Raw genomic sequence first — 16,037 nt, 5'->3', positions numbered from 1 at the left:
TTTAATTGACTGAAACAATACAGTTTTTTTCAGAACAATGCTTATAACTTAAGGATAGTTTAAAAAATATGCCCATGTATCAGAACTAGTTCTAAAAAATCTTCCTGTATCTTTCTGGCTTTTGTAGAATGGCAAGGAATGCAAATGAAGAAGGTGGTGGGGATGATACCAGTTTTAATTTCAGCTGGAAAATGTTCACCAGCTGGGACTACCTTATTGGCAATCCTGAGACAGCAGATAATAAGTTTGCCTCCATCACAACAAGCTTTAAGGTAAAATCATGCTCACTAAAGAGAGGTAACTTGATTTGTGTTTCACAATAGTGTGAACCAGATGGAACTAAGATCCAGTATTAGCTCTGCTTGGGACCTAGAAGCTTAAACTAGAATTTAGCAGCTCTATACACTTCTGAGTCTGGGTCTTTGTGCCTTGCCATCTTAATTTTTTCCTTTTGACTGTGGAAGAAAAAGTATTACTAGCATCTTTTGTGTCCTCTGTGATTGCAATAGTAGTTTTAGAAAAATGATTCTACTGTAAAAAATAATCTTTTCCCTTTTCTCATCTCTGATTGCTTCCAGTTTCTATGCTATTTGTATGAAAAACTTTTTTTTTTAAAGCTGGTGACATTTTTCAACCTCACATTATCATTTTCTCCTGCTACACTGAAAAGATACCATAAAATAAAGAAACAGAATGTTCTATAAAGGGCTATTCATCATGTCAGAAGAATTGGCCTCAGAATTTTGAGTGCATACTTGCTTTTCAGTAACAAAGAAATGTTTCTTTCCTTACATAATATAAAGCTTTATTTTCAACCTATTATGAAATATAACTCAATTTGCAAGATGATACAATATATTCTTAGGACTCTTTTGAGTTTATAGGGTATGTTGAATTCAAGGGTTATTGCATGAGCAATCCGGGACAGGATGTGAGATGAACTGCTGTGAAAACAATGAAGGGGATATATCTATGTTGAATGTTAAATAATGTGTTTCTGCACTGAGGTTGGGGGGACACAACAATGCAGCATTTAAAGGAAAATTTACATGTCAATGTCATAAGGTACAGGAAATACTCTGGCAAGATGTTGCCAGGTAATGAACAAGATGCTAGACTTGCAATCGCCCTGTCAGCATACAGCATGGGAGCTCAAGGAGCAAGCACTAGCTGCACTAGCCAGTCGCACACAACACCCTTCCTCTCTGCGGCTGTGATATAGTCAATGTACCCACCTCACCTTTCCCACCAACTGCAGACATAAAAGATAACTGCACTCACAGGCAGTAGAAACAAAAGGTCCCAGGAAAACAAATATTGAAGAAATCCTAACTGAAAGCACTGAAACTGTGTGAGCTTTCCCTGCCCATTGACTAATATCACTTGCCAAAAGCTACTGCAAATCAGTTAAGATAAAGACGTATTTTTGAGAATAAACTCATGGAGCTTTACCACGATCTTTGCAAATGAGCAGGGAACCTCTGAGAGAAAGAGTGGGTGAGGTGTCTTGGTTGGTGTCATGAGAGTTTTGCGCAAGAGCTGCTGCAATCTTCTTTCAGTTATGTAACAAACACAAGTCATAAGAAAAGCAGAGCCACGCAGAGTACCTTTTCATCATGCAGGAGTTCATTTTCCCCTCTGGGCAACTGATTTCTATACCAAAATGGGAAGCTGTAACCAAACTCCCTTTTCAAGGGGACACTTTAGATCAAAAGTTCTTTCTGCAGCAGAAGTAGGCGCTGGACATTATAGTTACATCAGAGTCAATACCTATCAATTCTGACCAAGGGTAAATGTGGGGCATGTTTTTCATTCTGCAGTCTGATGCTATGTGATTTTTTTCTCTTTTGGTGTTCTTATATATAAACTACCATTTTATTCCTTCTGAATTTCTGAACTTTTGGGGTTTTTTTTTTTTTTCCTCTTTTTCTCACAAGTGCACGTTTTGAAGTGTGACAGTTCCTTTTTCTGGCAACTAATCACACATACACCCTGCTGGGTTACTCAACCTCATAGCACCTCACAAGCTGACTGAACATGCTGGTTTCTTTTGCAGGTGTTACCACACTCTGTGGGGACCTGCTCAACGCAAGCAAAACAAACTCCAGGAACCCCAAACCCCCAGGGTTTTCCAGGGTCCAAAACAGATTTTATGAGACAATATAAGCTCATCTCAGAACTTGATGCCGACCTGTGCTTTCACATCTTTGCAGTTTATTTAAACTGGGGAAGAAATGCGGGGTCTTGACCAGTTAAAGTACTCATTATTTCCTTTCTAACAAGTGCAGGAAGCCATCGTGGAGGAACAGGAGAGCCGAAAAGAGGAAAATATTCATTTGACTCGATTCCTCAGGGTTCTTGCTAACTTCTTAGCCCTATGCACACTTGCTGGGAGTGGCTACCTCATCTTTTTTGTTGTCAGAAGATCTCAGAAATTTGCCCTGGAAGGTCTGGAGAACTACGGGTGGTGGGAAAGAAACGAAGTTCGTGCTAGTACATTTCCAAAATAGATGTGGTTTGAAATTGTGTTCCTCTACTCTGCATGCTGCCTTCTTCTCTTGAGAATTTTAATACTTTGAGTGTGGGTAGTAAATGTTTAACAAAAGAATTGTTCTTGCCTCTCTGCTTCCTGCTTTATTAAAATTATTATTCCTTGGTTGGTTCTTTCAAATGATTTGTATTTATTCTTCATTTTAGGTCTTTACCTTTACTCCTCTGTGCTCATAAATTGTTTTCCAGCCACTCTGTAGACTCACAAGATGTCTTCAAGGAGCCTGGTCTCCTGTTGCTTTCCTTCTGAGACCAGTCCAAGCAAAATGACCTGTCTGGTACACTGTGTGGGCAGATCAAAAGTTTTTTGAGGTTTCATGGATACAACTCTGCAGTGTAGGAAAAGCAAGAAACTCATATCTTCCAGTTCCAGCTACCCAGTCTCAGAGTCCAATGGTATTTTTCTGTGCCTGATCTGCTTTCTTCTAGAGCAGATGCAGCCCTGCCTGCTAGTATACTGAAAGTGATTCTGTTTGCTACAACAATAAGCAGTAAGTACCTGAGGTCAGTAAATACCAGATTTAAAGTAAAGCAAAATAATGTCTCACAAAACTGCTGGGATGGGTGATGATGGAATGAGGAAAGTCAATCTGTAATTTTCATCAATAAAAGTTAACTAAGAAAGTAACATAAAACCTCTAGCATTCCAGCTATAGAATCTAGAGAAATTAGGTTGTTGAGATCAGGAGAAGCTACTTGATGAAAGTTACTACATTTTGATCTGATGAGAAATAAAAGTTGTATAGAAAACTGCTTGGCTTAAAGCATCACGAGCTCAAAGCGTGACAACAGACTAGCAGATGAAGATAGTTCAGAGGGAATTCAGTTTTGTCTCAGCTGGAAGGTGTGGTAACACATTTGTACTAACAAGAATCGTGCTACCAAAAGCTGTTACATTAGCTTATGCTGCAATCTGGAAAGTAGTTAAACATTTGCATGTTTACATTTGTTGTTTTACTTTTATTTGCTTAACAAAAACTTACTGCTAAATAGACAGCATCACAGAACTAAAATTTGTAATATGTGTGTTTCTAAAAGAAAGTGGATAAGGCAACATTGCCATTATTTGGCTAAAGAACATTACCTACAAGTAATGAAGTACAGAATACTGCCCTTGAGTGGCTATTATTAATTACATAACTATATATGTTTTCTATATAACAGTCATTTAAACATTTTTCTTATTTTCTAGATCAAGATCTCTTATGTTTGTATCATTAATAAATTGAGGTTTTGATCAGCAAAAAGAAACCATAAACAATGTACTAGTTAGAACAAATTAAAGTGCAGTTCTTATAAATAGTTCAAGTAACAGTATGTAAAAATTGACATTCTGCATAAAAATACTAAGCTCTTTTAAAAAAAAAATTCTTTTCATCACACTAGTATATTAAGGGATTAAAAAATGTTTACACATAATTAGGATGTCTTTGGGGAAATTCAAGGTAAATACTCTTCCTGAAACTCACAGCTGACTGTGGACAAGACGTTCTTTTAAACCTCCCTCGTCATATCAACAGTACCTAGCTCTGTCAGATCACAGTTCAGAGAAAATTCTAGTGTGTTATGGAGAGCAGGAATTCAGTAGAAGTGAGCAGATAGAGACTGTTTAGGGATTTCATCAGCCTTTGCATTGCTTCTTGTTCATGGTTGCCTGGTGTCTGGTCACAGATAAATGCTGATTCTGTACCATGTCACAATTTCCCCACGACCGTGGAAATTTTGGTAAAATGAAGAATAATGCCCTTGATTACCTTGGTAAAGTGTCCTGAAATTGGATGAAAACTGCTGAACAAAATTGACTTTTTTCATTTGATAGAAGACAGTTTGCAGAGCTATAAGGTAGTAAGAGCTTCTCTCTGGTTCTGAAGAACCCTGTTTTCTCAAATATATTCATACTCTGTTTAAAAACAGAGCCACCTAAAAGAAAATAAAACTTATGAGAAGACAGACTGATTTCTCTGTATCAGAATAATTAACAAGGTATGGGAAAGAGGAGATAAGTTTTACACGAAAGATTTTTTTCCAGCAACAAAGACGTATAGCTTTAACATTTCAGATCTTGCAAGCTGGAAAAACCCCATAGATCTTTTGCAAAAATAATCCCTGCTATTTACTTTTATGTTCCTTGTAGTGGAAACAGAGTACATTTATATTGAAGTTATTAATCCCTGTTGTCAAAGTTCTGTTCAATTCTAGAAACCAACAGGCAGCTCTAATTAATGTAAAATGCAATTTCTTTTCTAATTTCTTTTAACAGTATGTACTAGAAAAATAGGTCTTTATTAGTGCATTCCACAGCACATGCAAGACAAATCTATGACTGCCACAGTCACTGTTAGTGGAAGGCAGGATTTATTTCAGCTAGACTGCTTTCTGTTAATGAACCTGCCATTTAACCAGCAAGCAGTCAGTGTTCAATATCTAATGTTGTGTGGGCAAAGTTTATTATGCTGGGGGGCTGGTGTTTAGATGTGATTGCACTTGCAGGTTTTCTTACCAGATTCATAGCAGCTGGAAAAGCTTGTGTCAGGAGCAATTTTCAAGTGTTTGGAGTGTCATGCAGGAATTTGGTATCTGGAGTAGTTAACATCAGAGAGAGATAAAGAAGTCTGTTTTGAAATAATTGTTATAATAATTAGTGGGTTGTTGGCCTTTTCTAAGGGAAAACTACACCACAGTAGCTCAGAGAGGGCCTTTGAGATTCACTCAGCAGACAGGGGATATAAGACTGTGTTGTCTATCAACAGTAACTCTACCACATATGTATGCTACATGCTGCCCCTCTTCTGGCATATAATTCCACAATTTTTAAGTCATACAGAGCAGTGGAATTGTCACTAACAAAAAAGGCGAACAAAATTTTCTCCAGCACCTGAGCTTCAAGTTGAAAAGAAGTCCAGAACATAAATCTGCTCCTTTCTGAAGCCGAAATAGATTAAAGGGGCTAAAATTCAATGAATTATTTCTTTGTTCAGGAAAATCTTTCAGAAGAAACTAAGAAGCATAATAATAATATATGTATAAAACTATCCATAAGACCACTGTTTGAAGTTATGAAATGTTGAACCCATTGTTGGTTTGGGATTTTGAAAACTCAGCTGTCTTACATTTTGACTCAGTAAACCATTACGTATTTTGTTGTCATAATTTCTCACTTTTCAGCTTTGAATGTTTTTGTGCCTCATTTCACCTCTTATCTTAATGAAATCTTTTGTCCAGAATTAGAAATGCTCTTGAGATGGGGAGCATGAATAATAAAAGTCTGGAAAAAAAGAATAGAAAGCAAATAAGAAAGAATATGCTGGCTTCAGATAAGTGGTAAAGGGGCAGAACGTAATAAAAACATAGAAAATATCGAATATTCAAGAGAAAGAAAAGCAGTGATTTCTGTGCTGCCTCTTCCATGCAGCAACAAGGAAACTTTCAATAAAGTTAGTAGGTATCCTATTTAAAACTGCCCAAGGTACATACCTTTTCTTCCGAAGTACATATTCACTATGTTTTCCACTAAGAGAAATAGGGGATAACAAATTAATTGAGTTGAAGCCAGGTTCAGAAAAAGCAAAAATGAGGAATGGCAGCTGGTAGGTGCCAGTGCTATGAATGCCAAACTGCATTTTTCTGAAGGAAAACTGATCTAAGGCATGAAAGAGAAGTCCTCTGGGAGTAACTAGATACCTAAACCCCCCATCTGACTGAACAAACACCCAAACTGAATATAGATGGAAACTAGGAGTTTTCATTCACGTATGTTTGCCCTGTTGTTGCTCATCCCTGGGCAACTGTTGGGCTCAGCCAACCTTTGATGTGACTCAGGACTTCTCATCTGTTGTACACATTCATTGGCCCCTGGAACTTATTACTGTAGGAGGCTGTGAGACACCACCAGAGTGCAGTGAGGATTCTGATTTCAGATTTATTAGTATCACAACAGAACCGAATATTTCTATTGATAAACAGGCTATACAACCTGTTACAATAAGTTTGAATTTTAGGAATTTGTGATTTGTGTTGGCTACAGTTGACTCCCACAGCTTTGCTATCTTGCATCATACTGACCATAAAGTCTTTAGTTTAATGGTGGTTGAAACAATATGTGTTATAAACTGTGTTAGGTACTTTGAAGACTTTAAGATAAAATAGTTTACAGTTAACAATGAAGAAAAAATAACCAATATTTTAATCATCAACATTCATCATTAAACATCAACATTTCATCATATCATCACATTTCAAAAGTACCAAAAAATAGGGATATCCATAATTCTCAATTTCAAAGCATTAATGCATGAAAAAAAGTACAGCTGGTAACATAAGGTAAAAGGTGGCAGGAGATTAAAATATAAATTTTGTCTTTTCCAGTTATAAACCTAAATGCTGCAAGAGGTGATAGCTACAAGTTGAGTAGAGGCCAATGGGATGAAGTTCAACATGGCGAAGTGCTGGGTCCCACACTTTGGTCATAAGAACCCCAGGCAATGCTACAGGCTGGGGGCAGGGTGGATGTAAAGCTGCAGATAAAAAAAGGGATCTGGGGGTGTTGTTTGACACTTACATGAACATGAGCCAGCAGTGTGCCCAGGTGTCCAAGAAGGCCAATGGCATCCTGGCTTGTATCAGGATTAGTGTAGCCAGTAGGACCAGGGAGGTGATCATCCCCCATTACCCAGCTCTGGTGAGGCTGCACCACAAATACTGTGTTCAGTTTTGGGCCCCTCACTACAGGAAAGACATCGAGGCCCTGGAGCACGTCCAGAGAAAGGCGATGAAGCTGGTGAAGGGTCTGGAACACAAGTCTTATGAGGAGCAGCTGAGAGAACTGGAACTGTTTAGCCTGGAGAAGAGGAGGCCCAGGGGAGACCTTACTGCTGTTTACAACTGTCTGAAAGGAGAGTGTGGTGAGCTGGAGGGTCAGTCTCTTCTCACAGATAACTAGCAACAGGACAAGGGGGAATGGCTGCAAACTGTGCCTGGGGAGGTTCAGGTTAGAAATGAGGAGAAATTTCTTCTCAGAAAGAGTGTTCAAGGGGTGTTCAAGAAAAGTTTGGATAGGGTACTTAAGGACATGGCTTAGTTAGTAATATAGGTGGTAGGGGGATGGTTGGACTAGGTGGTCTTGGAGGTCTTTTCTAACCTTGATAATTCTATGATTACATGATTTTAAACTGACTTTCCATCCCTTTTTTGCTGCTTCAAAAATATCTTGTGACTCACAGAGTGGATTTTTTTTTTCTTAAATCAAAAACCAAATAAAAATTTGTAATGGAAATACACTCTCTACCCAAATCAATAATAATGAATAAACTTAATGCTAACATTTCACTGTAACCAGTTTTTTTCTTTTTCTTCCTCCCAGGTGAACATGGTTATGTCACTTTTAGGAATGTTCTGTCCAACTTTATTTGATGTAATTAGTTCTCTGGAAAACTACCACCCTCGGATAGCACTAAGATGGCAGCTGGGACGAATCTTTGCTCTTTTTCTGGGCAATCTATACACTTTCATTATCGCCCTGATGGATGAAATCAATCTCAAGGCAAGCTATTTACTTCCCTTCGTTATTTTTAATATTTAGCTGGGCAAGGATGAGAATTTCCAGCATGTCACAGACATGTCAGTGAAAGCCGTTCTTTTCTTTCTGTACTGTAAATCACATCCATGTCTGAGCTGGTAATAGAAGACTTTGAGTAGAAAAGATTGATAGTTGGCAACAAGCTCATGATGGTCTTTTCTCCCAATTTATTTCTTTATTTAGTTGGAAGAAGAAAAGATAGTTAAATATAATATGACAATATGGGAAGCCAGTCTGTACAATGGTACTATTCCAGAAAATTCAACTGCTCCTCCAATACAGGTGGACCCTGCAGATGTCCCCAGAGGGCCATGCTGGGAAACAATGGTGGGACAGGTAATGTAACTGCTTGAGTTCATATTTGAAAATAGACTGTTATCTGTTACAAAACACCGTATCTAAACCCTCTTTATTTCCACTAATAAGTGGCACTAAGGTGGAAAAATACGAGGAAAAGTAGATGTGGGACTATTTCCTGAGATAAAAAGTTGAGAAAAAATTATGTGGGCTACTTTGGGTCCCGTCTAATAGGGAATTCTTTCTTTTGGTAGTTAACAGCATTGAAATTCTTTACTTTCTTCCCCTCCATTTGACTCTTCACTTACCTTCCTCTTCTCATCCCATCCGGTCTTACAAAACCTGTTTTGCCATTTTGAAAAGTTGGATTAATCACAACATCTAATATATGTAGTAGTTCCGATTAGAATTTTGATCAGGCAAAACCAGTTTCTGACATCAACAGACCTACAGAAAATATAAAAAAGGAGTAGCTGTGGTGGTTTGACCCTGTCTGGAGGACAGGTGCCCACCAATGTCGTTTGATCACTCGTCTTTTCAGCTGGACAAGGGAGAAAGGTTTGAGAGAGGTATTGAGAAGAGTTGAGATAAGGACAGGGAGAAATCATTCTGCAATTAGAGTCATGAGCAAAACAGACTCAACAGGGAATAAAGGAAAGAAAACTCTCTAATTGATGACACTGCCCTGCACAGCCAGTGACACCAGAGTTGAATAATGAGAAGTGAGACCAGGTCTTAAAGCACCTCCCCCCACCCTTTCTTTCTTAGCTGGCAGAGGCTGGCTTCAACATGGGTCACAGCATCTTCTGTACGTCTCCACCTGCTCCAGGGTGGGGCCTCTCCATGGACTGCAGGTGGGGTCTTGGCTTTTCCATGGGCTGCAGGGGGACACCCTCTCCACCATGGGTTTCTCCATGGGCTGCTGGGGCATCTTTCTCTCCGGCACCTGGGGTGCCTCCTCCCTGCCTCTTCCCTGGTCGTGGTGTCTGCACAGCTCCTTCCATCTTCTCACTCCTTTCTCAGGTGGCAAAAAGAAGCAATTGGTTTTTTCCTCCTAAATGTGATTCTCAGAGGTGCTGTAACTGTCTCTGATGGGCTCGACCTTAGTCAGCAATGACTCCGGCCTTGAGCCAGCTGGTGTTTCCTCTGTCAGGCCTGCAGAGAGCTTCTGGCTGCTTCTTGCAGGAGACACATCTGCAGCCCCCTCCTCCACTAGAACCCAGCCACGCAAAACTACAACTGTAACTCAACAAAGAAATATGCGTAAGATAGCTCTCACAGCAGTGTCCTTCTGAGAATGTGTCTCTATCTTTAGCAAAGTAACATAATACAAAAGAATAATAATGTTTTAGTGGTAAATCTACTCAATCATTTTATTTGATTCAGTTGAACATTTATTCTTATTCACCTATTAATATAAAATGTAATTTCCAAAGAATTTTCTAAGAACCTCTCTTTGATCTTTCCCCATTACTGTTGCTTTGTGCATGAGAATAAATGCAACATTCAATGTTGCTCCATCACTCTGACAATCTCATCATTTGGTTACCTGCACTCCTGACTGTCACCATCAGGGAGCAGACAGATAGGAAAAACAATCTTTCTGTTCTTTTCACAGATGCTGAATAATGAGCTAAAAACCCCAAGAGCTCATCACTGCACTAATTTTCTCCTTAATTTCAGATCAGGGAGAGTAATAGCCTTTTTGGATTATTGTGGTAAGGCTTGTTTCAGTAGGGTTTAGTGAGACTTACTAAAGTAAAAGTATAAGAATGAAGATTTCCATTAGGATTTATTTCTTTCCTTATATTCACTCAAAGTTACTGCTTCTTGAGAAATCAAGCTATTCACTTTTGGTTTTGTTTTGTTGTTGTTGTTTTTTTAGTCTTTCCAAAGACTAAGATATCAAAGTTTATCAGTTCAGATATCAGCAATCTTGTCCAGAAGACTTTCCCAGTCTAATCTTACCCTAGAAGTCTCATGTGACAATATGAGCACAAATTAGAGGAAAGGATGCCTCTAGTAAATGAGGGGCAGTTTTTCTCTTGGCATTTTTCAGAACTGGTGAATGTAGAGGATGATCAGAGTCTTTTCTATTGACACAGGGTAAGCATAATTTGGAACCTAGTCCAGTATTTAATTATTTTTGTAATTACTAATTGCTTAGATGCATTCTTAAAATATTTCTCTCACAGGAATTTGTGCGGCTGACAGTCTCTGACACGATGACAACATACATCACAATTCTAATTGGCGATTTCTTGAGAGCTGTCTTTGTTAGGTTTTTCAATTACTGCTGGTGCTGGGACTTGGAATATGGATTTGTAAGTAACTGGTTTGCTATTTAAAATACCTTTGTCAGATTATAACTTCACATTTTTGTAGTAAATTACGTTTTCTTTTCATTCCTACAGACTTAACAGCTGGCTAGACATATCATGTACAAAATCCCTGGACAGCATTGCATTAGGTTTTCTCAAATTTTGCTTATGCCTTAATATAATATTTCCCTTATTCTTTAGACTGGTAACTTTAGGATTGTTTTATATATATATTTAATTATTTGCTAGTGTAAGAAAACTAGGTACACATTTTTCACATATTTCCAATTTAAAGACTCATTCCCTGTTCCATATAATACTATCTCATTGATTTCTATAGGATTTCATATAGGATCTTCTAACACACTGAGGCATTCAGTGTTTGTGGAGGAAAATATGTCACAACATGTCATAGAAATCCTATTATATATATATATATATTTGCTAGAATTAGTTTAGATGACAGAAAGTTCCTAAGTCCTGTAAAAGAGATGATCACTTGTGACATTCACTTTTACACAGAGCTGAGCTAGGTTGAATTAGCTAAGATACCTACACTTAAAGGTTTGATGATGCTTTTTCACTTGTTAAGTAGTAGTTAGGGTACTTGCTAAACTTGTGAAGCTGCTGAAGCCTTTTTTGTATTTACTGAGAGGTATGGAAAAGGGCTAATTTATCTTAAGTACATCTTGGGTACATTGTAGGAACAGCCGTTGTAGTTGTTCTGCCATCCTTTGTCCTTCTTTCCCCAAAATTTTACCTTCAGACAAGTACAAATTTCTTGTCTTAATGAAAGCAGCCTCTTGGGAAATGTAATTTTCCAGAGGAAGAGAAAGTTTTGGTGTTTTCTATAAAAATCCCAGTTTTCTATTGTCTGGCTCCTATGAAATTTCAACATTTATAATGTGGGTCAGGCTTCTTCACAGTAATTCTATGTTGTATCTTGAACAGGACTAGTGTAGAGCTGGAGACAAAGCCCAGCATCCTGTCAGGTCGTGGACAAATAAGTTATAAACCTTGCAATATCAATATGAAATTCAGGGATGTGAATACAGCATTGGCAGAGAGCCAGCACAACCTGAGGAATTGTGTATTTTCATATGCTTAAATTTCATTTGGAGCTTCTTCGTATTTTTGGATGTTCCACAGCCATTTCAATAGCTGAGACTAGATATGGGGAATACATGAATCACTGAAACCAGAACGACAAATGACAGAAAATAACTCAGACATCATATTTTCCAAAGATACTGAAGCAATAGTTGGGGCTTTTTCTCTATCAGGATATCCACAACCAATGAAAGAGCCTAAATGGAGGCCAGCCTGAAAGCCATTCTGAGGACTGTAGGGCAGACTCTTTACTTCAGATGATTTAGCTTCCATTTGGTATTCCTGAAGTTGCTTTCATCTTGTTTACTCTGAATCAGCTGCTTTTTATGCAGAGACTTTTTATTGCATGACCTGTACCATCGCAGACACCTACTTGTACCTGAGATAACCCTGAGATAATCCAGAACAGCGCTGGCGTTACTAGATGTATTTTTGTGAGATGCCTGCCGTTCCCTGGTATTGGGAGCCACGTAGTGAATTGTAGGACAAGTTGACTTGGATGGGGAGTGCCAGTTGTCAAGTGAAGATGCATACATTCATCTATTAACACTTCAGCCTTAATTTTTGCTCTCTTTTGTTATCATTAGGGATGTTAATGAAATACAGCACAGTAATTCAATCGATAGAGCAGAGTCTACAAAGGAAAGAGCTTTAATTAAGACTCTATACTATACACACTATACCTATACTTGTGTAACTGTGCATGGTGGCCATGATCCATTATCCTTATCCACTAACATTTAGGTGTTTTTTTTTTAATATATTCAATATTTTTGATAATCAAAATGTCCTTTGGCAAAGAATTCCAGAAATAAACTTCTGTGTTGTGTGAAAAAAACCCACTTCCTTTTTTTTTTTTTTTGTTTAAAAAATATATTTCCAATTATTGTATTTAATTCTAGTCCCTACATTATGAAGACTAGTCAAATGTTATTTGGTTCTGTATGATCCTTTTCACGTTCCCATGGCTCTTACAGTCTATCCCTTTATTCAGCTCTCCTTAGTCAACTGCTTTCCATGTTGAACACTGTAAGTCTATTTAATCTTTCCACATAGAGGAACAGAGTCATATATGCATGCAACTTAAATACTGCAGTTTGCTCTAGACAAACGTACATATCCGTACATATACACAAAACTACAGAGAAAGAGTGTAAGGGCTCCAAATACTCCAACAATATAACATAATACAATTGAAAATTGGTGATTTTAATAGCATAACTGTCTTGGTTCAGTCATAAGCAAATAGCTATTTTTGTATCTCATGCCCTTTCCTCCCTCTATCAGTCATCTGTGCAATTAATACCTGGAAGGTACACATTAGTCATGGTCTTTTTGTCCACCCACTATGGTGAATCATGCAAGTCACCAGCAGCAGTGAAGCAAAACGCTCTTATGAGAAAGCTGATCAAACAAAGTGTGACAAAGCAAAAGCATGTGAATAATATGCTTGGAACAGACTTGTAGTTGTAAAATGAAAGTTTACAGCTACCATTTCTTACCAGTAAAGTTTGTTCTGGTGCATATGCACACGAACTAATAGGTATGTGTGTACTTCAATTGCTGCTCAAATGCAGAGTATACAGTGTTTGCAGATAGTGTGCACGAATTAGAGACTAATAAATAGGATAAAAGAAGAGATGTGAAAATGCTTAAAGATTTGGAAAAAAAATAGTTCAGAAATCTAAGAAGAGCTAAGTTTGACTTGATGGTTTGACCCTGACTAGGTGCCAGATGTCCACCCAAGCCACTCTATCACTCCCCACCTCAGCTGGACAGGGAAGAGATAATATAATGAAAGGCTTGTGGGTTGAGAGGAGAACAGCAAGAGATCATTCACCAATTACCATCATGAGCAAACCAGACTTGACTTGTGGAAAAATTAATTTACTAACAATAAATCGGAGTATGATAATGAGAAATAAAGCCAAATCTTAAAACACCTTCCTCCTACCCTTGCCTTCTTCCTGGGCTCAGCTTCACTCCTTATTTCTCTCCCTCCTCCCCCAGAAGAGAGCAAGAGGATGGGGAATGGGGCTGTTGTCAGTTCACCGCATATTGACTATGCTGCTTCTTCCTCCTTCGAGGGGAGGACTTTTCATACCCTTCCCCTGTTCCCTTGTTCCTTCCACAGGAGGCAGTCCTCCATGACCTTCAATGCAAATCCTTCCCACGGCCCTAAGTTCTTCATGAACTTCTCCATCATGGCTTCATTCCATGGGGTGCAGTCCTTCAAGAACAGACTGTACCAGCATGGTTTTCTTCCATGGGGCCATAGGTCCTTTCCAGATCCTGCTTCAGAGCACAGGCATCCCACAGTGTCACAGCCTCCTTTGGTTGCATCCACCTGCTCCAAGGTGGGGTTCTTCATGGGCTACAGGTAGATATCTTCTCCACCAGGGACCTCCATGGGCTGCAGGGAGACATCCTACCTCACTTTGGTCTTCTTCACAGGTTGCAAGGGAATCTTTGCTCCGGTGTTTGGAGCACTTCCTCCTCTCCCTCTTCATTGACCTTGGTATCTGTAGAGTTGCTCCTCTCACATATTCTCATTCATGTCTCTGGTTACAGTTGCTGACATGTTCCTTCCCTTTCCCTTTCCCTTTCCCTTTCCCTTTCCCTTTCCCTTTCCCTTTCCCTTTCCCTTTCCCTTTCCCTTTCCCTTTCCCTTTCCCTTTCCCTTTCCCTTTCCCTTTCCCTTTCCCTTTCCCTTCCCCTTCCCTTTCCCTTCCCCTTCCCCTTCCCTTCCCCTTCCCTTCCCCTTCCCTTCCCCTTCCCTTCCCCTTCCCTTCCCCTTCCCCTTCCCCTTCCCCTTCCCCTTCCCCTTCCCTTCCCCTTCCCTTCCCCTTCCCTTCCCCTTCCCTTCCCCTTCCCCCCTCCCGGCTCCTTGAAAATGTTATTCCAGAGGTGCTACCACTATCGCTGATTGGCTTGGCCTTGGCCAGTGGCAGATCTGTCTTAGAATGAGATGGTATTGGCTGTCAGACATGGGGGAATCTTCTGGCAGCTTCTCACAGAGCCCACTCCTGTAGCCCCTCCACTACCAAAACTTTGCCATACAAACACAATATGTCATTAAGAAAGACAACGACTGGCAACATCTGTCAATGCATAAAAAGAATTCTTCAACAGTGTAACTGCTAAATAGACAAGCAAGTTCTATTGTTCAGACAGCAATTAAATCACAGCAGCCTCATGGATGGCACTGTGTTGGAGGACACATTAGATGACAATCACTAGCCACTCCAACGGAAAACTTATGAAATGTTACTTTAAAATTTACCCAGTACCCAGAACTATTTCTAATTCTCCTTCCTCTGAACAAATCTCAAAAAGATTTTCAGTAAAATAACGTGAGCTTTATTAAAGTCTGACTGTTGTCCTTGAGTCATATTAATTTTTTTCATGATTCGTTGATAAGATGCAACAAAAGGACTGACAACACAATGCCAGTCTGCTGCTGTTGTTGGAAGTGGCAGTTCTAGTCTATTGTAAGAAATGTTAAAACCCTCACTGCAAGCCTAATGAAACTGTCTCTATGATTTCTTTCAGCCATCATATTCTGAGTTTGATATAAGTGGAAATGTGCTGGGACTGATCTTTAACCAAGGCATGATCTGGTAGGTGTAGCAAAGCATGTTGCATCTGCAGGACTGCAGGATTTAGCTGCATGTTTGAAAGATTCTTCTGACATGTCAAAATCCGGTGGTTTTGTTTGTTGGAAGTGTAATAAAATATGTATCAAATTCTGGTGCACTGCAAGAAGTGAGACAACTTCAAAACTAGTTCTGGGTTAAGATTGTGGAACCAGATGCATCAGGTTTTTTTTGCTGGTAAGATCAACCAGTAAAAAGTTGTCATAGAATCATAGGGGTTGGAAGGGACCTCAAGAGATCATCGGGTCCAACCCCCCTGCCAAAGCAGCTCCCTAGTTCATATTGCACAAATAGGCATCCAGATGGGTTTTGAATATCTCCAGAGATGGAGACTCCACCACCTCCCTGGGCAGCCTGTCCCAGGGCTCTGTCACCCGCACTGTGTAAAAGTTCTTCCACATGTTGGTGAGGAACTTCCTGTGCTCCAACTTAAGGTCATTGCCCCTTGTCCTGTCTCCACAGACCACTGAAAAGGGGCTGGACATTTTCCCCTGCACCCCATACTTCAGACATTTATAAACATTAATA

General features: G+C 39.3%; 1 protein-coding gene across 1 annotated transcript in view; it reads left to right on the top strand.

Annotated features, from left to right (window-relative positions):
* Window positions 1-16,037, top strand: part of TMC1 (transmembrane channel like 1) — a gene marked incomplete at both ends in the record, with an annotated part of 63,939 nt that overhangs the window by 37,080 nt on the left and 10,822 nt on the right. Inside the window, 6 exons of the mRNA XM_084278405.1 lie at window positions 128-272; window positions 2,289-2,483; window positions 7,910-8,089; window positions 8,309-8,461; window positions 10,618-10,746; window positions 15,406-15,473. Coding sequence (XP_084134531.1) covers window positions 128-272; window positions 2,289-2,483; window positions 7,910-8,089; window positions 8,309-8,461; window positions 10,618-10,746; window positions 15,406-15,473 — 870 coding nt within the window. The remainder of the gene's footprint in view (window positions 1-127; window positions 273-2,288; window positions 2,484-7,909; window positions 8,090-8,308; window positions 8,462-10,617; window positions 10,747-15,405; window positions 15,474-16,037) is intronic.

The sequence above is a fragment of the Gallinula chloropus genome (genome assembly GCF_964237585.1).
Source record: "Gallinula chloropus genome assembly, chromosome: Z".
NCBI lineage: Eukaryota > Metazoa > Chordata > Aves > Gruiformes > Rallidae > Gallinula > Gallinula chloropus.
Note: the sequence above shows the minus strand (reverse complement) of the source record. Positions and strands in the feature narration are given on the sequence as shown.